This window comes from Amblyomma mixtum, chromosome 3, assembly GCF_055824585.1.
Source record: "Amblyomma mixtum isolate Tamu chromosome 3, ASM5582458v1, whole genome shotgun sequence".
In the NCBI taxonomy this organism is placed as follows: Eukaryota; Metazoa; Arthropoda; class Arachnida; order Ixodida; family Ixodidae; genus Amblyomma; species Amblyomma mixtum.
Window position 1 is genome coordinate 404,302,686 of NC_143014.1, and position 25,751 is coordinate 404,328,436.

At 44.6% G+C, this 25,751-nt stretch overlaps 2 protein-coding genes and 1 pseudogene across 17 annotated transcripts in view; 1 reads left to right on the forward strand and 2 right to left on the reverse strand.

Moving 5' to 3' along the window:
* LOC149357439 (uncharacterized) overlaps positions 1–8,612 on the reverse strand; it is a 478,435-nt gene extending 469,823 nt beyond the window's left edge. For 6 of the 15 annotated variants that reach the window (XM_089584681.1, XM_089584682.1, XM_089584683.1 and 3 more), the window contains exons 1-3: positions 8,072–8,598; positions 3,564–3,626; positions 1,460–1,520 (exon numbers count right to left, since the gene is read on the reverse strand). The gene's annotated coding sequence lies outside the window, so the exon portion shown is untranslated. Of the gene's footprint in view, positions 1–1,459; positions 1,521–3,563; positions 3,627–8,071 lie in introns of all 15 variants that reach the window. The other 9 variants (XM_089584685.1, XM_089584686.1, XM_089584684.1 and 6 more) reach the window with 5 other exon arrangements.
* A 1,353-nt stretch (positions 8,613–9,965) lies between these two features.
* Positions 9,966–23,765, reverse strand: LOC149357447 (uncharacterized). 2 transcript variants are annotated; one of them, XM_089584701.1, is made up of 9 exons: positions 23,666–23,765; positions 22,408–22,815; positions 22,195–22,309; positions 18,819–18,933; positions 15,844–16,019; positions 15,221–15,283; positions 14,601–14,675; positions 10,252–10,402; positions 9,966–10,091 (listed from the first exon to the last, which is right to left on the reverse strand). In XM_089584701.1, exons 3-8 carry the CDS (start codon positions 22,269–22,271, stop codon positions 10,321–10,323), a joined length of 588 nt encoding a protein of 195 aa, XP_089440827.1. In that variant the 5' UTR covers positions 22,272–22,309; positions 22,408–22,815; positions 23,666–23,765; the 3' UTR covers positions 9,966–10,091; positions 10,252–10,320. The 2 variants fall into 2 exon arrangements, with proteins under 2 accessions (XP_089440827.1, XP_089440828.1); XM_089584702.1 differs by lacking the exon at positions 9,966–10,091 and having other exon boundaries at positions 15,849–16,019; positions 23,666–23,760.
* LOC149357448 (uncharacterized) lies at positions 22,328–25,597 on the forward strand (annotated as a pseudogene).
* The last annotated feature ends 154 nt before the right edge of the window (positions 25,598–25,751 follow it).

Sequence of the window (25,751 nt, forward strand, 5' to 3'; positions counted from 1 at the left end):
CTATCCTGTTCCCCGCATCGTCGCCACACTGGACCGGCTGTGCAATGCCAATCATTTCTCATTGATGACCTCAAGAGCAGCTACTGGAAATTGAGGTCCATAAAAGAGATCGCGAGAAGACCGCATTCATTAATCCAGATGGTCACGTCAAGGCCAAGGTGATGCCATTTGGTCCCTGTTCTGCACCAGCAATGTTTCAGCAAGTAATGGATAATGCCGTCAGGCCTGAAGTTGCAGATTTGTCTGGTATATTTACATGATGTAGTTTTCTTTGTCTTGAACTTAGAAGAGCACCTAAAAAGGCTTTGAACAGTACTGGAGGTAATCATGTCATCCACTCTCACATTGAAAGCAGAGAAGTGCCTCTTTGACTATGAAGAGTTGCGTTTCTAGGCCACATTGATTCCAAAGAGGATGTACGTCCAGACCCCTTGAAAACAGCTGCAATCGCACAGTTTCCACTGCCAGGTGATAAAGCTCCACGCAGATTCCTTGTACTGTGCGTGTATTACCGATGATTTTTCAAGAACTTTTCGCACATCGCCAAACCTCTGACCCAAATCACGCAGACGAGCCATTTAAGTGGGGAGTGCTGCAAGCAGAAACCTTCAAGGAACTTCGGCGTCATTTACAGTCCGCAACCGATCGTCATGCACTTTGATAAAAATGCCGAAATTGAAATTCAAACCTACACAACCATCGTGAGCTTAGGCACCATCTTCGTTCAGAAAACCAATGGGCTAGAGAAAGTAATTGCACCCTCCACAGCATTTAAGACAGGTATTACGCCCCACAGATCTAGGCAATGATGGCGCAAATTTACCAATACCGGAGTAAGCATACAATAGCCCTAAAATCAAAGACATAGATAATAATAGTGGCAAAGAGGGTGATTACACAAAGAACTGAAGCAATGCAAAACATATTCACAAAAACTCCTGCAAGACTACCCCACCAAGCAGGGCAAAATCCTACAATACCAAATCATCACTTTTCAGGTATGCTGCTTTTCCCAACCATCAAGGCATATCAATATATTATGTGAGTAACAGTGGCATTTGCGTGGCTGCCACTACCACCCTGCTTTTCTTTCAAGGTAAAGAGTAAATGTTTTCTTCAGAAAGGTTCCCTAAGCTTTTAACAAATGCAAGTGGAATTTTTTACAGTCATCGAACCCAGCCACGGAGGCCACGTTTCAATGGAGGTTGAAAGCAAAGGCGCTCCTCCTCCTGTGCTGTACGATGTAAGAGCATGTTAAAGATCCCCAAGCGGTTGAAATTATTGTGGAGCACTCCTGTTTCGGAAGCTGCTGCACTTATGAATGCATACCTTATGTGCCAACGCAAGCTTTCGCTATTGACCAAACAGATATTTGCTGGTGTTTCCTGTGCAGTTTTATGACGAAATAAACTGAATGAGCAGTTCTGGTGCTTCTCTGGAAATGAGCTTGCGGCCTCACCTGGAGAACTTCCTGCGCCATCAGCAGGAACACGACCAGGCACCCACGTGATGAAAACGTTCTAGATGGAAGTATGAAGAAGGAAATATGAATATGGAATACGAAAAGATGGAAGTTCTCAAATATAAATTCACCCAAATTATTTTCAACCACGCAACACACATATTGTATACACACTTGAAATTCCGAATATTAGTTCACCCCACGCAAAAGTTCTGTCATTAAAACATGTAGTGAAAATGGAGGGACACCTCCAGCTGCAATCCATTACGATATCTGTGAAAAGATTATCATATTATGCACAAAAGTAGTGCTTACCTTGAATATTCATTAAAGGATGCTGTATCTGGGCATTTATGCAGCCAAAAAAAACTTTTACTCATGTATTTTCAGCTCCGAACACGCCAACCCAAAATTAAGTGCACCATAATGTTTTCGCATTACACTAGACAGCAATTTTGACTCCAAGCCACACGATGATAACTTAAGCCCTGAGCTGGCACTAGCAGGCTATGGTCTCAAAACTAAAGGCATTTTTATCTTCCTGTATTAAAATCATTTGCTTCTCTCTCTTTCATTCTCCTATCGCATACCACTGCAAACCATGGCTTTGCACATTTAAAACCTATTTGTAAACAACTGTGCGACTGGAAGAATTAGCTGTCTGAATAATGCCCTCTTCAGGTCTATTGCATTCGAGCAGTGATTTATTTTTCAGGCTGAAAATACTTCTCTTCACGTAATCCTCTTAACTGATTGTCTCCATTTCAAACGATAAGGCAATATGTAATATTCACTCATTATGGTTAGGCGTGCTTGTGATTCCTACCCATTACATTAAATATGACACAAAAAAATGTTAGTTCACCAGTTAATGGAAACACGTATAGCCAATCACTGTTTCAGTATCATGGTTCAAAATAAGAAAAACCTTGCCGAAAGAACTCTGCTTTCAACGTGGCGTTGTCCACAAAGAGGTTCCATCTTTCAAAGGTTAGTTAAATAAGTTGAGGTGCCTAAGCGGAGCCAATGCTTTGTATTCAAATTATATCATGCCTGCATTGATGTACGTTTTCTATCATTCCAACTGATTACACCATTGTTCAATCCTGTTTCGGAAGGTGCTGCACTTATGAATGCATACCGTATGTGCCAACGCATGCTTTCGCTATTGACGAAAGAGTTGTTTGCTGGTGTTTCCTGTGCAGTTTCATGATGAAATAAATTGAATGAGCATTTCTGGTGCATCTCTGGAAATGAGCTTGCGGCCTCACCTGGCGTACGACCGGAAGACAACCAAGCACCCACGTGCTTGGTGACATAGCGATATCAGTGGGCCTTATAGCTTAATTTCACTGCTTCTAATCTCCCGTCATTTCGTGCGGCTTGCTGCATGGTCTTCTGATGGCGCTTTCACGCGCAGAAATAAACCCAGATATATACCAGTTATTTCAGGGAAGGCTATCAAAAATTTTCAAAAATAGTTTGTGGTGGTTTAATGTCCCAAAGCGATTCAGGCTATGGGGGATGCCGCAGTGAAGGGCTCAGAAATTTCTCCCACCTGGGGTTCTTTTACATGCACTGACATAAATAGACTCAGGGCAAGGAATAAACCCAGAAGTGCACATTTATACGCAGCTTTCAATGCATCTCATCATCTGAGGATTTGCAGAAAAGGCTTAAAAGTGTTTGGAATACAAGAAATCTAGAAAAAGAATCTACCCCACAATCAACTCAAGTAAGTCTACTCGGCTACTGACTTCATCAAGAGTGAAACAGTAAAGAGCCATTACTTCCTTGAAAAGGGCCGCATTCGAAATTGTGAAGTAGCAGATTCAACGCTACACTGAGAGGCCAGCTGAAAATAACTTCTATGCGTACTCAAGCCGAAAAAAGCAATTTCTTTGAGACTGGAGTGTTAAAAAGAATCTGCTGAACAAGTCAGGCAGAGATATCCTACCAAAGTTTTAACAAATGAAGGGCATAGCCTTTCCTTGACATTTTTGGCTGTTTTCATCGTTAGAACTGGCAGTGACCTTAAATAATTGCAGCCCAACTTCCCATGTCTCCCTCTTCACATCTAAGATCACTCGTAGACACTCACAGCAGTGGGCGTTGTGCCTCTTCGGGCCTCCCCTGTACGCGACGAAAGAATTCCAGACGACATCTGCAAAAAATTAAGAAAACAAGACCCTAAAATTTCTGGCACTGGTTAAGTGAAACGCGCTTTCGTCTCATCTTATTTTAAATTTTCAAACCGGAAAAACCTTCGTTTGCAAGCCCAAATCTCAATAATTCTTTTCGCACTTGTTTCTGGAACGCGTGATGATATCTAATGATATTAATCGGTACCCAGGAAAGCATCGCAGCGCACCTTTAAAGAGACGCCGAAGGAAATGCTAAGTCAGGCTACACTGATACGTGGTAGGCTTCTCTGAAAGTATAATTTTCAACGAAAGCAGTGCCTTTTGCAGAGGTGCGATCGTTGTATGGGGTAAATTTTGCCCAAAAATTTTTGAGCACCGAAAATGCCAACAAGTTGCAAGTCAGACCCTTGTCACACGGGTGTGCTTAACCGCAGTTTTCGCTAGCTGCGGTTACTACTATCCACACAGCAATCAAACTGCGGTTATCGCGAACCGTGCTTGGCAACCTCGGTTTAGGTCATTAACCGAGAAGGTGGCGGCATCTATAGACAGAAAGTGCCCGTAGGTGTCAGAGCGAGAAGTGCACGAGGTGGCCCTCTTCACGAACATACTTTCCTTTGCACAAAATCATGTTTCAAGAGCAACAAATCAAAATAGGCAGTGTGTATAGTATCGTGCGATTACACTTTTATGCAGAGTTCGATCTCGTCCGAAGGTGCAGTAACAGCGCAATGCAGCAACGTCCCACGGCACTCAAGCTAATCATTTTACCACATTTAAGCTGAAAAATCTGCAGTCCCTGCTGCAGCGTTTAAGTAGGTGACACATTCGCAACGCTCGCTGCAAGCGCCACCGTCAATGGCGCTCTGGCGTGCTCCTCCAAAGTCATCACTAGGCCTAACTTGTTTCGTATCGAAGCCACAGAGGACGGCGCCTTTGAATTGACCAAAGCTATGCTACATTGTCTACTTATGGCACTGCCTCACTGACAACCTCATGGTTTCATATTAAAAGAAACATATATGATTGATTTAAGCGACACCTTAGCAGTGGCGCTGGCGTGCAAGCAGATCGGGCCAGTTGCACTGAAATGGCGGCAGCTGCTACGGGGCTGGGAGCATAAAACTACCTTGTATTGCAATTATTACTCCTACCAGCAACTCGGTACAGGTCAGCAGTCCTCAAGGAGGACTGATTCATTTCTGGCATTCCCGTAACCCAGAGCTTATCACTGTGTTCATTGCAGCGCAACTCAGAACGGTGGCGAGCCTTGTGACGACAACGAATCATGATTCGAGATAACCGCAGTCAAGTTTGGTATCTGTGTTTAGACTGCCTGTGTGACTGTAGGTCAACCAACACCAACATTTCAGCATCAGCAAAATTCAAATGAACATAAAAAAAATGGTGGCTAACAGAGCAAGATGGTCATCTGCACGCGCCATCTGTGAAGTGCTATCGTTGGAAAATTCAGAGGTGTGATCATTACACGATTCCAATCATGAGAGTAAACACTGTAAATGGCCCGCACAAATCTCAGCAGAACAGTGCAATGCACATCAAAAAAGTATGATATGATTGTGACTGTACCACCATAGTCGAATGCTGAAGGCAACATGCAGCAGGTAATGTCGAAATTTATAAGCACGATTGGTAGTTGTCTGAGCCAGGCCTAAATGGCATTAAAAAGGGTAGACAAAATAGAACTGTTGGTCGACTTAATTCTGCTGTAATACTGTAAACATCTCAGTACCCATGTCCAACATTCTTGGGAAACAATTACGAAAAAGTGCGCTTGCAGAAGAATGCAAAGGCATCACGTTGGGCCCGATGTCACTGCATTATGAACTCCATTTTTGCCCCCAGTCTTCTTCAGCCAGGAGGCACAGCTGCAGTGATGAGTAATTGAAGGATTCCTCCAAATACTGTACGCAGAAAAAGCAAACACTGTTCCTAAATATCCTTGCATGAAAGTACATTTCATCAACCGTCTTAGTTCGAAAACCTGCTTGAATTAGTTGCGTTGTCATTGCCACGTGCCACTTACAGGGGTACATATTTTAAAAAATACTACCACTATTATTATATAGGTTTTAACATGGGCAATGAAAAATGTTTTAGCGGAAGGCTACGGATTAATTTAGACCACCTGGGAATCTTTACCGTGCAATGACATTTCACACCGCAGGCCGTCTTTGGGTTTCATCTCTATGGAAATGTAGCCACTGCGGCCTTGATTGCCTGCCCCCTCCATGCACTCAGAAGCAGAGCACCACAACCATAGCCACCATGGTTTTTGTTTGTGGCAGTTTAGAGTGCCAAAGCAATGTGGGCTATGAAGGACACCATAGTGAAGGGCTCAGGAAATTTTGACTACCTGGGGTTCTTTAACATGCACTGACATTGCACAGTACACAGGCCTCTAGAATTTCGCCTTCATTGAAATTCGACTGTTGTGGCCAGGATTGAACCCCCGTCATTTGGGTCAACACCCAAGTGCCCTATCCAGTGACAACCGTGGCGGCCGTACCTAAGGCAACGAATGTACTGAGCACTGCATTCTCAAAGAAAAACGTTTAAGAATGTAGTACTACTGCAAGAACGTAGCTTCAATGCCGCCTTTGCACACAGCCTAGAATAAACATAGTATGCATGACTACGCATATGCAAATTAAACACTGCGACACTAAATCTCAAGTAATTTTTACTTCATAAAGACCAATGAAATTTTACGACCAATGGCGTTCTTGATAAACTCTTCAAGGTGACAATCAACCATGGACACTACCAGTACTATAGCTGCATTTAAAAAATCAAAGCACCAGCAAACAATGCAGCAGAGAAGAGTGATTTAATCTCCATCATCGGCAGAAGATCAGAAAGGGCACATTCAACACACATTTAATCTATACCACCATCATGGGTACACCTCTTTAAGGGTCCCAATCTTACATCTTGCTTAACGAATGGCTGGTTATGAAGCACGTTTTCAGCTACATGTTCACCCACTAAATTTCCAGAAAGGAAAAATACAAAATTATTATTCCACGATTGCCAATGCTCTCTTCCGTGAGCATGCTATGTAAGATATCTCCCACGCATTTCAGCAATTTCAAACAATCCACCACCGGTTGGAAAATGGAGTGTCAATGAGTGGCATCATGCAGATTGCTGGCTCCACTGAAGAAGCCAATGCTGCAAGCTTTAAACTGATTGCTGTGGGACGATTTACTGAAACTAAGGTGTTGCTTAGATCCTGACATGGTAACGGATCATGTTTAATCCCACGAGATACATGTGGCCTAGCACGAATCCAGAAGAACTGATATGATGAACAATGCTGTTAATCCAAGAACGTTTTTGGAATTTTGCTAAAATATCATAAGAAAATGCAGAGTTCAACTGCGATTCTCTCCTTTTCCACTTGCGGCTATAAAGCATCAAACAGATGGGCACAACTGCATTATGCGTAAAAGAGGACGACTTTGGAGGAAAAACAAAGGCAGTAAAGCTTTCGTGCGCTGCAAAACAACAAATGCAGGGTGTCAGCTTAGGCAGATACTAATACCCTCTAAAAGAAACAAACCATAATTAAAAAGCCTATGGTTATACTGGCCTGCAGTCCCTCGTGACAAAATCGTCTGCTGAAAGCACTGTATCCTGTGGAATTTTGCGTACTACAAGTTCCATTGTTTCGTTACTGCGCCTCACACCCTTTTACAGCCGTCGTTTATGAACCGCTGTGAAATCTCTTCAAAATAAAAGGTCATCGCGCATCTGGAATGACCAGACTAATCCACATCCTGTCGTATTACACACGGCAATTTTCTTTACAATAGTATCCGCAATGCACATTTGAAGAGCTAACAACAAAGCAATGCGCTCCTAAGATTCATAAGGTTCAACATTAATTAGAAGAACCTTTAAAGTAGCCAGCGTGGAGTTCTGCCAAAGTCAGTTGCTCCACAGTGGATGGCAGGTGAAGCGTAGTGCCTTCATCCTAACTCTTCTACCCACCACTACATGTACATAACCCTTAACGCTTTAGGACGCAAGCGCACAGTCTTGCCCAATCACACTGTCCATCATGCTATGGCAATTGAGTTTCTTCAGGTGAAACATTAAGCATTCATGTCAATCACGGTGTGACTTGTGTCGCGCATTCTCTGGCTATGAAGGAAACGCAAAGGAAATAGATCCTGAAGTGCATCTTTCCGCAGAAACGTATGCGTTCAGATTTAGTTTAAGGAGCCACTGCATCAACGTCCACACCACGTGCCCCTAACAGAGCCCTTCAGCTTGCTCGTCATATTTCAATTCTCAGAAACCCAAGAAACGGACCGGTGAACTTGCATTTTGTTTCCAGTAAGAAAAACGCGTAAACAGAGTAAGAGTGGACACCACGCACATCGGAATGCTGCTGCTTTGCCTTGCTGCTGAGGTGGGGATAAACACGTGATCTCACCTGGAAGGCCTTCCAGCACGCTTGGCAGAAAGACGAGCTGCCTCTATGTGACGACGGCAAGCCAGACAAAATGCTCCATTTTCGGGACGTGGCGACAACTCTTCAGATTAGAAAACGTGAGATGACCATCAAGCCGCCCTCTGTACTGGCCGCCACCACGTGTCCTTCCTGCACCACGAGTCGCATCCAGATCTCAGCTGCAGCATACACACCAAGGCACACACATACTGCAGAAAATCTATTCTTACGAACCATATACTCCGCAGCCAGATTTCGAGTACGTGAAAGACAGCCCTTTTGGAAGAAGTTATTTCAAGCGCCTCTTGGAGCCCCCAGGCATGAGACAAAAACCTGACAGCAGAAGCAGCTGAAGCAGCCTAAGAAGGTTACTGCTACCATGCTATGGGGATTTCTTGTCCAGATGGCAGTAATAACCGTGTGACAGCTTCACTGAACAAAGCGATAAGCTAATTCATATCATTTTCTCCGATTTTGGTTTTTCATACAAGCACTATCTGCCAGCCTCCAGACCAGCGGCCTAGCTCAAACAAACACACAGGCAGCTGGCTGCAAGTAGGCCGCAGAGCTGTGGCCTGCTTCAGCCAGCCTTCCAAGTTTCACTTTCATTCACAAAGCTCGTTCACCATCACACTTCTTTTCCAACTAAAATCTGCCAATAAGTTACGTCCACAGACAATACTGATCCTTTGTTGACAGAAATATGTGGAGGTCCCTTAATTTATGTTACCTTCAGATAGATGTCAGGTGCCTTCAAAAGTGCACAAGGAGCGAGGAACATGGCAACCGTCTATCTCTCCTCACACCAAACAATGAATCAACCCACCAAGACATGAGAACAGAGGGAGAAAAGCCCACCTCCTTCCCGTTCCTGTGTAGCCTTCGCTGCAGATCCACTCAAGTGCAGCAACTTCCTACTTTTCTATTTATTCCATACCATCAGGCACTAACTTCAATATTGCAAAGGGCGAAAGCATTGAGCTGGTAATAAAAGGCATGGAGAATGCACATAGCAGTGGCCATGGCACAGGTAATCTATAAACTGACCCATTACGTACCTTCCCCAACGCGAAACGGTAAAACGGTGGCTAGAAATACCAGCAAAACCAAGGTGAGAAAGGCTACAAGCAAGAAGGGTTGCACGTTCAGCTGGTGATTATTTTATACCAGCTTTAACAACTGGATATCAAGGAATTCCAGGGGAGTGTTAAGGCATGTTGAGTGAAGACAAAATTAAGCTGGCCACCGCCTTTGCTTGTTTCCTTCAGTGCTTTCAGTGTGTGCAGATAATCGCAACGCCATACAAGAGTACAAGTGTGGGTGCTATGTATTTTTACTTCTAGGTTGCAACTAAGATGACCTACTGCCATTTTTATATTATGAACCATCAGTGTACCGAACTAATACACAATTGCCCTGAGGTTCAATATATCCAGATTTGACTACTGTTAGTTCACTATAAAATACAAAATTGATGCAAAAGGCATTGCGAGCAGTGGCGATTGCTACCTAACATGAGCAACCGAGCTGCGGCAGACAGGAACCAATGGACATGAATAAGGATGCAAGGACAATTAGAAAGGGCAGCGATAGTGAGAAAGCACATGAGAGAGCTCTGAGGACTGTTTGATATTAGAAAAAAATAAAGGTGAATATCTTTTCACCGAACACACGCGCATGTCTAGGCACTCTCCTAATGACAACCGCACACAAACGACTACTGCACATATCTACAACACCAAAGAAGCACTGTATACACAAAGCTGCGTGCATGTTGTGTCCTTTCCCTAACTGACCATGCATGCGGCTCAACAAAAAGGATTTCTGCCTTCGCAAGGAAAAACAATGGAGCTTGCGGTATCAGACAAGGACTGCATCTGGTTCCAGTTCTAGTTCAGTTACAAGTTAGCAGAAGAAATTATCTTCGTTTCCGTTCCGGTTGAGATACGGCTTTGCTTCTGGTTTTCAGTTCAGTTCCGGCTTCGGTTGGAGTTCCTCCTTGCTGGTACCAAATAGAAAAAAAAATAAATAAATCTCTTGACCTGCACCTTCTTCGACACTTATTGCTTAGTAAACGTTAGGGAGGCATGCAGCAGCAGTAAAAGCTCCAAAGTTACTCAATTCCGAATCCAAGAGAAAGCTGGACTGCAGCTGGGACATACCATTCGATGGCTCAAGCGAACCCTACATTCCGATGAGTAGCTTCATTGCCCTTGAAGCACAGCATGCCTCTAGTGGAATAGGTTGGAGACTGCCACAATCCACGCTGGTTCTGCGTATTGTTTCCCATCAACTTCGATGTCGGAGGCCATCCTGCAGCAAGAAGAAACCAATGTAAATGAAGGCATGCAAAGGATTTCGTGTGAAGACCATGCACCATAATAAATTTAGATTTCAAAATCATCTTACACCGACTTGAGAATGAAATTCACATCCTAAAGAATAACGCAACCTGTGTAAACGCAAGAGAGCTGCACTGATCGACGTATACATGTAATAAGACATTTATTCAAAATAATATTATTGCTAAAATTTGGATGCACACTGGAATAGATTTAATTTAGTGATTTTGAGCATGCAAATTGCATGGAGCAACCTTAAATATCAACAAGCCCAGCCTAACTTCCAATACATTTTCATCGCCAAATGATAGCTCCACAACTTTCACAAACTTTCACAACTTTCACAATTTTCACAAACGGAAGTAGAAACAACTCACTGTAGAAGAGTTATCGTCCCCATCATCGGTTGAATGAACATCAAAAAAAAAATTGGAGAAAACACTTAAGCTTTGCTCTAAGCATACGACACGATAGAGCTAATGAGTTAATGCCCATATATAAGGAATTGGTCATTCTGAACTTTACATTCATAGGTCTCTGGGAGTCCTCACACCACTCCTTGTGCCATGATGCAGTGGTTAATGGATGCACCACTGCCCTGCAATGGCAGGTGCTGCCATCGGTGAATCTTTTGCGACCCAAGTTGCTCCTCCTGTGCAATCTTTCACGATTAACCATTAACTTAGCTGCCACTTGCCAGGGCAATTAGTTTGCTCACAATTCGGTGGGCAGCTTGTGATGACACCACAAGGTCACGTGACCCAGGTAGCCCACCTAGGCTGCTTTTGTGAGGCTGGCTGCCTATTTACCACACCACCCTATTTATCGATCCACGCCGACGACACCCGAATTTCTGCACAGCAGAAGCCTTAATGCTATCGCGTTTTATCAAATCTGGACATGGCTCCGAATCTCGACTGTAATCAGCTGCACATCCTTATTTATGCCACTGTGAAATAGGCAACACTGTCGCTGGAGGACTCCTCTTTAGACAACCAACGGCCTGACAATCCAATTGAAAACTAGCTGCACTGAAGAAGCCTGAACATTATGCAACTACAAAACAATCCTTGAAGGAAGCCTCATTAAAGCAGAACTCGGTGGAGACCAAGACTCGCTTACAGAGGTTCACATAGTATGAGAAGCACCGTATTTACTCGCACAATGATCTCACTTTTTTTTTAAATTGACGCAAATTCAGGGATGCGATCATTATGTGGGGGAAAATTTTCTACAAAAATTTTTGAGCACCGAAAACGCAAACAAGTTGCAGGTCAGACCCTTGTCACACGAGCATGCTTAACTGTGATTTTTGCTAAATACTGTATATGCTACCAAAGGTAGCAGAGTTGCACGTAGGTCCACCATCTTGCCTGTCAAGCAACCGAAGTTATTCGGTGAAGCTGCACTCCGTTTCTGCAGGCGACATGCATAGTGCATCACCGATCAACTGCGGGTGCTTTTCCAAGGTTTGTAGGCCACTTTTTCGCTTAATCACAAACAGAGCATCGAAACAACTGACAGCGCAACACATTCAAGTAATATAGGAAATAAAAAAAAGAGCTGCTCTTTCTAGTGCTGTGCGTGAGCTGCAGCAGCAGGCGATTTACACAGCTGCCTTCCCCGAACTCTTTACTTGTAACTTAACAACAGACTCAGTATTTTAGATACACCGTACAAATGCAGCATTCATCTTTGCGGCAACATTTATTCACCGGAACTGCGTCAGAAAACCAGTTTATACCCCCTTTATTGAATCCGAAACTCCTACAAAAAGTTACAAGCCAGAACTATAAAAATACAGTATAAAATTCAGAATACAGTTTACTCAAAACTGGATGAATGTTAACATCTGAAACAAACAATCAGATGCCTAAACATGTTTTCCATCGCTTGAAAGTTGTTTTTCATTGAGGTTTTATGCCAACAAGGATAAATACACACTGCAGAGCTCTATTTTAGTGCTTAAACAGTGTAAACGAAAAAGTGCACAGCCACAAGTCTAGCCTGTTTTTCAGTAAAGAAATCTCAAACTTTTAGCAAAAAAAATGTTAATAAAGTGCCTGTACTTGAAAAAAACATGCTCACTGTGCAACATAACCAGATTTTTTATCTAGTAAGCTGTACCTAGTTCATGTTCTGTTTCAGATAGAAAACTGCACTAAATATGAGGTCTACACCAAATTATGTGTAGCAGCTCTCAATATCCAGGTTCTCCGAGATCATATCGCTTATGAATCAGCGATCAACTGCCAATGGTATTGAAACTCGGGAACACCTTTAGATTTCCTCCGGACCCGTACCATCGACCTTCCAGAAGGCACAGGGTATCACAGCCACACTTTCAGGAAAGCTGTTTCGTTGGGTGCCTTTACACTCTGGTGACTCGAAATGTAACCTTTAAGAGTGGCGAACTGCGGTTCATTTCTCAAAAAGGAGTTATAGGTGTACTATGTAATAAAGCAAGAAACCAGTTAAATCCTTATATTTTACATGACAGCACATTCACTCTCTTCTGTATGCTTTAACCTAGTGGTGATCTACAATGTTGGTTTGTTGGTTTATGGCGTTTAACGTCCCGAAGCAACTCACGCTAGGACAGATGCCGTAGTGAAGGGCTCCAGAAATTTTCACCACCTGGGGTTCTTTAACGTGCACCGACATCACCCAGTACATGGGCCTCTAGAATTTAGCCTCCATCGAAATTCGACCGCCGCGGCCAGGATCGAACACACGTGTTTCGGGTCAGCAGCCGAGCACCATAACTACTGAGCCATCGCAGCCGGTGTGTCGACATCCCGAGCCGTGCATTATTAGGAAAAGAATATGAACTATCTTTTCTATAAAAGTTTGTGAAAAGGCAGTGGCGTGCATTCCATGCAAAAAACTGGCAATTCCAGCGACGTTTGCATAAATCTAACAGCTCACACACATCTGCGAAAATTCAGGAGGCTTGCAGCAGCCTTTTAACTTCCCCCCATGGATGCACAGCCAACAAAAGCACCTTGCTGTGAGTCAAGCAATTCCACCTGAACAATACTTGATGTAAATGGCACTTGAGTGAAAATTGATGTCTCTTAAGGCATCCTTGCCTACAAACCTGTCAGTAATGGTACCAAGATCAACAGCTGCTGCTGTGAGGTGTTGCTCTTTAAAAACTGTATAGTTTAATTCCAAAATAACACACAAACCTTGTAGGTGAATGAGAACACCACAGCATTTCATTTCAGGAGAGCAAGCTGCTGGGCTAGTTGCTGAAGCATGTTAAATAGAATTCAGTGCAAAAAAAATGGACAAGGGACAAAGTAAGAGACACAGAGCGCTCGTGAACGTCTCTGTGTCTCTTACTTCGTCCCTTGTCTGTTTTTTTTGCGCCGAATTCTATTTAACAGCATTTCATGACTGCAGACACAGACAATTCACAAAACAAACACTGTGGAAGTATGCTTAGATTTATTTATCACATTATGCCGCGTGGCAACCAAGCATTCAGAAAAGAGAAAAAAAAACATTCGTAGCAACCACTGAAGTCAGCGGCGAATGACGGAGCGGGGAATGACGGTATAGAGTAAAACGCTTTGCCACTTTCCGAACGATTGGTGCAGCTGGGAGCTGAGCACCCAGTCATTCTGATGGAACTGTGATGGAATAGCTGCAGCGCGAGAGCTACGGATGTGAACAGCACCGAACATAGACAGCGGCTGGACAGTGGAAAGACTTCTAACTTGGCAGGCTGTCAATCCAGTTAGTTGCAGCGGTGGCGTTGGGAATTGCAAAAAAGCATCCCGAAAACGCAAACAAGTTGCAGGCAAGTTGGTTAGCAGGTTCAACCAACCTCAGAACAAAAATGCCGGCTGGCAGAGCAAGATAGTCATCTGCACATGCCATCTGTGAAGTACGATCATCGGCTAAACTTGGCACATAAATTTCAGCGGCAAGTTCGGGGTGCGATCACTATGCGAGTAAATACAGTATACATATCTAGGGAGCACTTGGCTTTACGCCATTCGGATTAGGAGTGCTGAAGTTGAGTAATGAGGTTTTAGGCTGTAGCTGCCCCTTCTAATCTAACTGATGCACCTCCCAGAGGCATGTGCACTGCAGTGTTTTAATAAAATATCACATGCATGCTTCTGAAAGAAAAAACAAATGATTTCATGGATACTCACCCCTGTAGTTCATGATGGAAAAGACATTGGAGATAGGCCTTCACACCAGTTGAGGGTTTTTCAGTTGCAGGGGAGCTGGAAAGGAAAAAACGAAGAAGTGCATGTTCGAACACAGCCATTAAACTTATCTTGTAGTTGAGGAGCTGCCCACCAAGCTTAAAAGCACTCAATTTAAAAATCTGAGAAAAAGAATCTACCACGTAAATAAGTCAAGCAAGTTCACTCAGCTACTGACCTGGTCAAGAGTGAATGCATAAGCAGCCATTACACACGTGAAAGGAACCACTTTTGAAATTGTACAGTTGTAGCAAATTCATTGATAATCATTTGCACACTGAAATGCCAGCTGAAAATGACCTCAATTACCTTCTATTTGGTCTAAAGCTGAAAATGCAACTTGGTGTTTGTGGGGTTTCTAGTTGTGGTTTTGTTGCGATTGTGGCTTGTTAAGAAAAGTCAGGTACTGATATCCTACCAAAGTTTTAATAAATGAAGGGCATGGCCTTTCCTTTAGTTTTTGGAAGTTTTTATCGTTAGTGCTGGCAAAGAGATCTTAAATGATTTCGGTGCAACTTTTCATGTCTTCCTCTTCACATCAAAGATCACTCGTAGACACTCACACCGATGGGCGTTGTGCCTCTTCTCGTCTCCCCTTGACGCGACGTAGGTATTCTAGACGACGTCTGCAAAATATTTAGAACACAAAATCCTTAAATTCCTGGCCCGACAGAAAGTGACACACAGATGCACGAAAGACATGTTCCTACAATGAAACTGTTCTGTTGGACAAAAAAAAAACATCCAAAAATAATATATATAATGCTGATCCCGAGCGCCCTATCATTAATGTAACTGGTGCCTGCCACGGTGGGCAGTTTGCTCTATCTGATAGGCAGGTTGTGATGACACCGCAATGTCACATGACTCAACTGCCTTTCAGGTTCCTCTCCGGGCGCCACCTGTCAGAGTCATGCTCGTTATTTTTTTGCTCACAATGCTGATGCCACTTTAATGTTATTAGTTGAAAATATCATAAATGATAGGATCCATTATACAATAACTGATATGAAATTTAAAGCAAGGTGCTCACATTGGTAGGACTGCACCAATGTGCCGTTCCCAAGCATAGGATAGCAAGCTCATGGAAGCGCCATACATGTCACTTCCACTATCAACTGAGGAGGACATCCTCTTCTCTATGGGCATGTGCAGCTCCATAGCAGTGAAAGTTAGCGCAGTGTACATTACGTGGTAGTCCAGCGTTGAGGACACGGGACTGTGCGACCTGGTTCTGGAAAACCTGCGACAGGCCGAGCATCGGTCCAGGAGAATGCCGCAATGTTTCTCGTGGGAAGCAAGGACTTCATGGCTTGTGCACAGACTGGATCTAGGAAGATGGCACCGTTCTGGCTTCCAACTCTGCACATGGAAAAGCAACAATCCTTTGAGAAACCATTCGTGCTAACCGGGGCAGACTCCCCAGGCCGTCTTTGTGTCTGGTTACTAAACAAAACCAGCACATTACAAATCAAAGCAAATGATAAGTAGCACCCCTACTCAAGAATGTCCTAATAAAGCCTATACTAAGCCCTAAGCCACCGCATGCTCTTTGATCATGGTAGTTGTCATGCCTAGGTAATGAAACCTGCCTTGCTCCCTCCCCACAGCAAAGAAGTTTCCATAAGCAATCAAATTTTGTTCTTTATTCATTTGCGCCACAGACTTGATGCTTACCTCTACAATTTGACTGGCTGATGACAAAATAGATGCACCACTGAATTTGGAAAAATGGAAATAAGGTAAAGCTAGATCCGCATGCAGACCAAAGTGCGTATTCCAGGTCAAGCTCGGCACATGGAGGACAGTTCGTGTGAAGCTCGAATTTCTCTTACGCAATGAACTGCTCAAGCCCAGCTGAAGGTCGGCAAAAGCCACCAAAATCAAGGATCATGGGAATGTTTTTTTTATTATTGTTCACCTGTGGTGTTGATATCGCACACGGTGCTCTGCCACTAGGTGACTGCTGTCCATTCTTCTGCTTTCGGGGCTATTTATGTGTAGTGTAAACTAACCTTCAGGGTGTTCACCAGTGCCACCTCCTTTCATAGCGGCAGACGTAGTCCGTTCTGTATTATCGCGAGCTCCACATGGAACGTGATCAAACGGTGGCATCAAGAATACCAAAGGCTACCTATTGCATAGAAAAGAAAAGCATCACTTATGTTCCTTTCTTTTGGTGATTGTTGGCTTCCTTCATGTATGTCATAACGAGCCTTTTTTTTCCTTTCCCGTATCTGCTCAATTGCAGTAGCATGGCTCACAAGTGGAGGAAGGTACGGGCTACCAAAACGCACAGCACAAGCTCAAGCAACTGCGTGCACTCGGTAGAAACAAATGTCTGAGTGCCAAGGGAGCGTCAGGGTCAGTTCGTATATGCCTTCGATATAGCACAATAGAATGCACAAGAAATTCATATTGAAAGCCATCGTGCTGGCTGAGGCTCAGAAATAAGCCATTAGAGGATATTCCTACAATGTAAATATATATCAGCCTGAACAGGAGCATAAATGGCTGTCTGCTATAACTTCATCATGAAAGAGTCCCATAAGCAGGAGGAAGGAAAAATGAGATCCCATTTTTTTGCTGTCACGAACCAAGGGGCAAACCATAGCATTCACAATTACTGCTTTTCCAAACAGGAGTACATCGGTTTGGATATTTCTTCAGACCCTGATGGATTTTAGAAACTCCTTTCTTAGCGTCTGCCCACCACCTAGTGGCAGCTGCAGGTTTGCCACACATGCAAGTTGCAGGTGATGACACTGGCTTCCTCGTCGCTGCATGTCCACTTATCGCCTCTGTTCTTGCTGCTTCAGGCAAGTTTGTCATGATACAAGACATCGGGTCGCCTCGCGTACCATTCTGCTGCATAGACTCTACCTCTAAAGCCACCAAAGTGTTCGCGGACCACTTGGTGTTGCTTTGCCTGTGCCGCCAATCCGTGAGAGGCCTAGCTCCCTCGGACCAACACAGCTGCGTATGACACGTCGGCCTCGACGCAGCTGCTACCTTACCACCCACTTCTCCATGCATGCTTGCCGTGATACAAGAGATTCGACACGATCGACCTGGGCACTAGCATACCGCATTGAAAATGCATCGTCTATGCAGCACACAAATAAATGCTGGCAGCTGCCGTCTCCCTATGTTGGCATGGCAGTGTGTGCATGTCGCATCAGTTTCATGTGAACCTCCTGGGATATAAAAGACCATATTATTCATCGTTCTGTATAGGCGTAAGCAGTACTGAACTTTCCTTTGATGTCACTGATCCCCACGCACTAAATGCCACTCCCTCTCGAGTGTGCAGCGACATGCTGTGAACCCCGTAAGGAATTTGGGTGTAACGAGACAAAATGCTTCATCATAGAGACTCGAGGAGACAATTCACATAGCAGTATCAAAATATTTATTCTTGCATGCAGCTGAATAATGTGTATGGCAGTAGTCATGGCTGTTTACGTTAACTACAGCTGGTAGTAAAATCAGTTTCTCATCCAAACGCTAGATTTTTGAATTTAGTTAATACGCAAATTAATTACCTTGATTCACCTGTATTCTGACGTTCACCAAAACTACTATTATCATACTGCATAAGCTATTTTTACATAAAAAAAGCCTATTTTAAAAAATTAGTGGCGGGCTTCCCGCAATACCTTGTATATAGACTCAGTCTGGCAGCCCCCCGCTTTCCAGCATCCAAAAGGTATTTAAATTCGCAGCAGGTTAGTGTTAGAACGGGTGGCTTTTTTTTATATGGCTTCGATGCCTATGAATACATGACAAGATATACAATTAAAATGCGAACTGCATAGCCTGCTGTGTCCATAAATTTATGCCAACTGGAAACATCCCTAGCTGATCGCAATGAGCAACAGTAATGATTAAACGGTGGGGGAAAATGTTCACAACCTAACCTCATGTTCCAAGCTGTCACCTGTAGCAACATCGCTGCTTCCAGATAATTAAATGTATTTGTGCAGATGTGTTATTCTACGCTCTCATGCAGAAGTCCAATATTATGCACAGGGTGACAAGGCGCATACTAGAACACCCTGCAGGGAAGTGGTATACAAAGAATTCTGTTCATCTGTGCTCCGTGAGCACTGCATGCATGCGTCTGAAAAACTGCGTCCAGTGGACGCGCTGTGCATCTACCTTTTTTGTTCTCTGGATGGAGAGTCTGCTGGTCAACGTGGTTACGCGATGCAGGTATTCCACACAGACTGGCAAGTCTTCATTCCCGGTGCACCAAGAGACACAGCCAGGAAGCCTGCAGTGGTAATTACAGACCGCAATTTTTCCCAGTACTGACGAGTGAAGTGTCCGGGAACCAATTTTGGCATGCTAACTAGAAAGTGTCAATTAGGACTGAGGATGTCACAAGCCTCGCTGACAGCAGCTAAAACCTAACTCACTTAACTAGACACGTTAAATGATTGCTATACATTAACGTTCACCCGAAGCTTAGCTTTAGTGCATTCTCTATTCCCTAAAGCATAAATTGCTTCGTTTCGTTAAGCCGACAATAGTAACCGAAAAATGATAAAATCGTAGCTTCATTGTGCAGGCCTTCCAAACCTACAGAACTGTCTTCTGCCCCCCCCCCCCCCCCCCCCAGTTCCTGTGGCGTTTTGCAGCTAAGCCCACAGTCGCGTGGAGACAAAATGAAAAACACCGTGTGTTTTGCGATGGCAGTGCAAGTTAAAGGACCCTAATTGGTCGAAATAAATTCCTAGTCGTTCACTACAGCATCTCTCAAAGGCCACCAGCAGCTGCAGCACATTACATCCCCCATAACACTACATGCACTGTCATTCTGCACACAAAAAACCTAAACTATTAGGATATTCACTGCGTGCATGTTCAGCGGTATGCTCATTATTTCCCAGTAAAGTTAACACATACATCATATGAGGAAAAAGCCACAGCTCATTCTAGAATAACTTGTAGTTACATTTACACCCCAATGGTAACTGTATTGAGACTTTATGGCACTTTTACAGCAGTATGCAAACAATCAAAATGCTGAATGAGTGCACACGCCTGCTTTTGGCTGAGTCATGAACATTGCTGCCATCCATGGTCACACCCCAGCTTAGTGTTCAACCTGCCTTTTAATGTTGCTCTTGATGTGGAATATTACAATCTGAATATTGCATTGCATATTTTTGGGCAGCTGGCTGTGTCAACAGTACCGTCTGCTGAAGCAGTGAAGGCAAGAAAAATACTACAGTACTTTGTTTTTGGTCTTGGATACTGTTTGATCTTAATGGTGTGTTTTGGTGCGGCTGGCCATGCCAGGAATGCTTTCCCATACAGCAGTAAAGATGGGCAAATACATATACTAAAAAGTTTGAGTTCTTGACCCTGAATGCAAAATTCACTATCAAAACGTGTTCATAATGATGACCACACTAACAATGTCTTTTGAATAACAACTCGAAGAGCCATTCATAAAGGTGACAGAAACAGAGAGGGTGCCTATAGTAGAATGGCAGGGGAGGATTTCCTATGCAAAGCATGAAAGCCTTAAAAAAATGTCCAAGAAATCATAACGAAAACAGCGCAAACTTCACGAAGGATGCAGAAAGGGGAGACGAGAGACAGGCAAGAAATACATGTTTCAAATGGGACCGCCCTTTTAAGAATGACCCATAAATCCACCCTTGTAGCACTGCAACACACCATGTTTCACATCCACATATCTAGTTCGGTGCATACTAATTAATACACATGACTGTACCTTTTCGGACTATTGCTAGAAGGGTAGGAGTACCTATAGCGGCTGCAGTATAGGTTTCAGTGTTGTTCATTATTTCAATGCTGTTTGTCATGTTTAACGTGCAGAGCTGCTGTTTAACATGTAGAGCTGCTGCTGTACACTACAATTTCCTGTACTTGGTGAAATACTAGCTTGCAGTGTCATTCACTTCACTTTATTCACCTTAAAGACCACCTTTAGGGGGTATTACATAAGGTGTGGAATAATATATGCAGTAACAAGTACAAGTCATTATCTTTGAATTATAAGTATATTTCATGAGAAATGGCATTAGGCAGGCAGAATTCTTTTACCTTAATTTCTTTGGGGTACTTGCCTGAATCGATAAAAAGAAAGTCGGATATGGGCATAGTCAGCCGTGACGATGAAACAAAACTAGCGATTGCACCGGTGGCGCCATCTCGTTTGTCGACCGTAGAGATTCGGCAAAGGAAGGGGGTGCTTTGCAGAGGATTTGAAGACGCTGCTTCAACTGCTTTATCAATGACCACAAGAAACAGTTTGGCCAAAACTCCCCTCAATCTTTCATGAAAAAGTGTCTTCAAACTTTCCGCAAAAGCAACCCTCACCGTTCTCCTTTGACGATTCTCCATGGCTCACAAGCGAGATGGCACCACCGGTGCAATCGCTGAGAAAACACCTAGTTTTGTTTCGTCGTCGCCACACACGATGCGAATATCCAACTTTTTTTTTATCAATTCAGGCAAGTAGCCAAAGCAAATGTAGCATAAGACAATTCTTTTGACCTAATGCCATTTCTGTGCGAAATTTGAGCTCGAAGAACTCGCCACTGTAGCTGAGAAAAGCATTCTACGGAAGCGGCACGGATAAAATTCTAATAAAAGAATCTTTAGGAAGCATTTAATATTTAAGCAAAAGAGCACATCGATCGATGCAAAGCATGACGAGTTAATTTTTTTCACTGCCCACCAGTTATGCTCTGCCGCTGTGCCAGCTGTCATCAGTTTTCAAGGCGCATGGACTGGAATCCTCAGAACGAGTCGACAACTGTTCGATGTGCAGCTGTTGCTTTCATGTCATTTTTGATGCACAGTAAATGGCTCAATGGCAACGAAGCCTGGTGCTGTTGTCCAGATGAAATGGTCCAAAAAATGTGTCATCAGCACAGCTGCCATAGTAATCATATATCCCGAATTGCCTTTAGGACAAAGGCCTACAGAGGCTAAGGAGGTCACAGACCTTTAAGCCGAATGCCTTGTAAAGGATTTTTGGTCAACGACCTTTAGGGTAAACGCATTTGACAAAGGCCTGCACCCTAAATGCTTTCGACATAAAGGCCCTTACCATAAGCACCTTCAACCTAATGCCTGCAACCTAAACACATGCACTCTAAAGATCATCAACCTAAAGGCCTCTAATCTAAATGCATGCACTATGAAGGTCGTCAACCTAAATACCTAACTGTCTTCAGAGACATCTGAGACATCAAAACTACTTACTAACAAATATGGTTAACTAGCAGCCCACGATGAGAGAATGCTTTTGAATTCACAGCATGTAGTCTTTAGTGCCCTTATTAATTTGCACTTTAAATTCTAGTTATTAAAGTGATGCTTTGTTAAAATCTACCTGTGGCTTCCAGTGACTGCACTAGTGTAAATTCATTCATTCTGGCACTGAACCCATTACTGCAAAAAGCTTGAAAACTGGAAGCTGTATCAGTGTGTTTAGCACTGAAGAATACTCAAAGCATAGAAGGCTCGAAAGAAAAAAGCAGCCCCTTCTCACCATCGAACGCCCTCCTGCAGCTGGTAGTCCCTGCGCCGATCAGCCGCTGTCCTGATGCCGAGGCAGGAATGCCCCATCTTGCGAAGGGGACCTCCATCCAGAGTGTACGTAGTTTCTGATGGGTGATTTAAGAATGTGCATTAACATCACCGAAAATGCTACACATGACTATTTTCATGCTGCAGAAATCCAAGTAAAAAATGGAGTTCCTACCATTTACGAAGGCAAAGCTGTCGGCGCGGCCGCCACGGCTGAGCACGTTAGGGCACGCCGGGACGGCGGCCTGAAGACATACTATACTGCCAGTGGCAGTATTTGTGGCAAGCACAACCCGGAAAATTCGCTGAGTGCTCCGGCGAGAGACAGCGAAATCAACAGCAGCCGGGTCGAGCCGACGGCCCGGAGGCGGCCGGTTGCATCCCTTCCTGACGGGGGGAGGCCGACCTCCTCGCTCTCGGCGTCGCCATCGCTACCCGGTCGGGGGTGGGGGGGAACGCCAGTCCGTTGGCTGCCATCTTGACGCCGGGCGGGGAAGGAGACCGCCATCTTGAACTGGAACAGGACAGAAAAGACCGCCATCTTGCAATGAAGCCGGGCAGGGAAGGAGACCGCCATCTTGAACTGTAACAGGAAAGGAAAGACCGCCATTTTGAAATTATCGCAGAGGACGAGACCCATCTTGTGTCTGACGACGCTGTGAAACGGCGTCTACTTCTAGAACGCATAGCTGCTGCATTATTTTATCGGTGTGTTCCTCTTCCTGAGCAATCTTCATTGCCTTCTTGATCGTAACATTCTCGACGAGTTAAATGAACCGGCGACGAAGTTATGCGACTGCAAGCTGCAAAGGATTTGATCTTGCACCATGATGTCGGTAGCGGCCAAACTTGCACGATTTGGAGAGCCGTTGGACATCGCGAATGTATTCGACGTTTCGCTCAGCAGGACTCTGCACTCTGCGTGTGAAATGAACGCGGCTGAAATATTCACTTTGTTCTTCTTGAAAGTGCATGTCTAGCATTTGAAGGGCCGCTTTGTATACGTCCGGTGCCTCAGAGTCACCTGTCCCTATGTCGGTTCTATCCTGCGTCTCTTCCTCGATGAAGCTCTAGTAGACATTGATGCCTTCTTCCCACAGCGCGTTGAGCAGAAGCGCTTTCTTGTGGTCCGGCGTTGCGGTCTTGGCGGCGGCGTCGTAGGGCCTGGAAAACACGTCGCCATTTGAGCCAAGGAATAGCCGGGGCATGCCCAGAAGGGTGCCGGAGGTATTGCCAAGTTCATCTTGCAGAAGGAGCAAGCGGAACGAGGGGATCAGGACAGCCGTGCAGAAGGCGCCGCAGTAGCGTCGATAGGTCACGCAGACGACGTTGAATTCACGTCAAAAAACAGCCAAGTGCAAAAATGCTGCGTGAAAGTAGGTCAGCAGAAGTAGTAGACGTAGCAGAGAAGTAAGTAAAATTTTCTCACTCACGTATAGGCATGATGCATGTGGATGGATCCTCGTCGTCAAAATGTGTCGGGCCATAGCCTCCTCTATTTTTTCTGTGCCTGGTCAAAGGCTGCTGAAGCGCCGTCTGACTCCGCCGTGTTTCTCCGCGGGGCGGCGCTGCCAGCCCAGGATAGATGGGCGTGCGCGTAGTTGCGGCCGGCTGCATGGGCTTCGGCGGCCGCGGAATAAATGTGGCCTTTGCCTACTCCACAAATGACCAACTCGTCCTAAGACATTACCAAAAGTATATAAAAGCAAACATTCGGCAACACAAAAACGACGTCCGCAACTATGCAAGAAAGCGCGCAGTCCTCTAACCGAACATTCCTAAGATACACAATCAACATCGACGAAACCAGCACACTCAGAGCCGGAACAAGTTAGCAAAAACGCGCCTAATCCTTCTGCACTGAAATGCGCAGCGACCCGGAATAAAGCGGCGCTAAAAACAGATTTCGAATTAGCTGAACAAAGCCCGGCCGGCGACAGAAGCAGACGGCCTGCACAAGGCGCCGAAGAAAAACAACAACACAAGCGCTTGTGATGACGACAAAATCAAACGTTGAATGCGTCAAATACCTCATTGCTAAAGAGGGGTTCAAGTTTGTTCTGACCAGAAAGTTTTCTTCGGACCCCATAGAGTCGTTTTTTGGCTGGTTAAGGCGGTCTGCAGGAAGCAATGATCAGACAGATGCTAGAGCGGTACTCGCTGGCGTAGAGAAGACCTTAAGAACTGGGTTTGTGTCTGCTTCCCAACACAGCAACGTAATAGAAACGGAAAGGCAAGCACTTGGAGCACTGAACAGTGCACAGAAACTTGCAGTCACCCAGCGCGCGGACGACTTTCCACCGGAGGCGAAGTCTCCTTGAAGACCTTCTCAGGACACAGAAAACGTTGCTGCCAGCGCCAGACACTGCAGCACTTGCGATGTTAGGAGGTTATTTGGCTCGCGTCGTTCAAGAAAAAATTGATTGCAGCAGCTGCAATGCTCTTCTCACGCGACCAGCCTCATCTGCGCCCAGTAACAGTTTGATCCGTCTTCAGGACAGAGGAGACCTCCTTTATCCTTCAACGCAGTTTTTGTATGTTCTGTACGCCCTCAAGAGCTACGTCCAGGTGTTGCTCAACAAAAGACGGTTCTTATCAAAACCCCTGCAAGCTGCAGTCAACAATGCAGTTGAGGCTCTTGCAGAACATGGAGCACTGAAATGTGAGCTTGCGTCCAATGACCACCACAGCCAGCTTCTGAAACTCATCTGCGGAAAGTTTTTCCGCCCTGTTTTTGCGAACTATGCCTTATCGGTGACGGACAGGAACGATGTAGTGAAACCGCTGACATCAAAGCCTCTATCTAGAATGATTTTGAAGTTGTGAAAACATTTTTGCATGTATGTTTTATTCTATATACGACAGTAAAATTTTTTCCATTCACTCATCGCTCACAAAAATGCTTCCTTAATGTTTCTGCTTATATATTGGGTCAGATACGACCTATGCTAAGAATACGTGTTTTGTACAAAGAGGCACAGTAACAATTACTGTCGATATAGCTGTAAACTTAGGCATTCATCTCGGTACTGGAGCAACGTTCGATATGTATGCCCGGCCGCCGATTTCATATTTTCCTTGATGAGCAGCTTTTACTAAAGTACATGTGCACATGGCTTAACAAAAACAATTTAGCACTTTAACGATCGTGTCTGCACATCAATCTTACTAAACGGAGAGTAGTATACACAGCAGCAGAATTGCGCGCCGTCTTTTACGCTGCGTGCAACTCCTGCCGCGTCGTCTGCTCCATCCTGGGCTGCGCGCGCCACTCGTCGGCAGCTTCGCGTACTAGCACGAACGGCGCCTAACAACGGCGTTTCCCGCGATTGAGCGGGCATGAAAAAAATAGAGGAGGCTATGGTCGGGCGCGGCCGCCATGCCAGAACACGTTAGGGCACGCCGGGACGGCAGCCTGTATAAAGACATCGACGCTAACGCTGAACGACGTTGAGAGAGTCACCGTTTATTCAGAGCGCGGCGCGTTAAATAGACTGAGCGACGCCAATACAGCGCCCC

Bases quoted from the DNA above. Each gene is read 5' to 3' on its own strand.
- LOC149357447 (XM_089584701.1), bottom strand. From the start codon at position 22,271: ATGGGGCATTCCTGCCTCGGCATCAGGACAGCGGCTGATCGGCGCAGG. The intron at 16,020-18,818 runs GTAGATGCACAG...TTCCATGTGCAG, and splicing joins CCATCCAGAGAACAAAAAAG to AGTTGGAAGCCAGAACGGTG. The intron at 15,284-15,843 runs GTACACTGCGCT...AATATTTTGCAG, and splicing joins ACGCTGGACTACCACGTAAT to ACGTCGTCTAGAATACCTAC.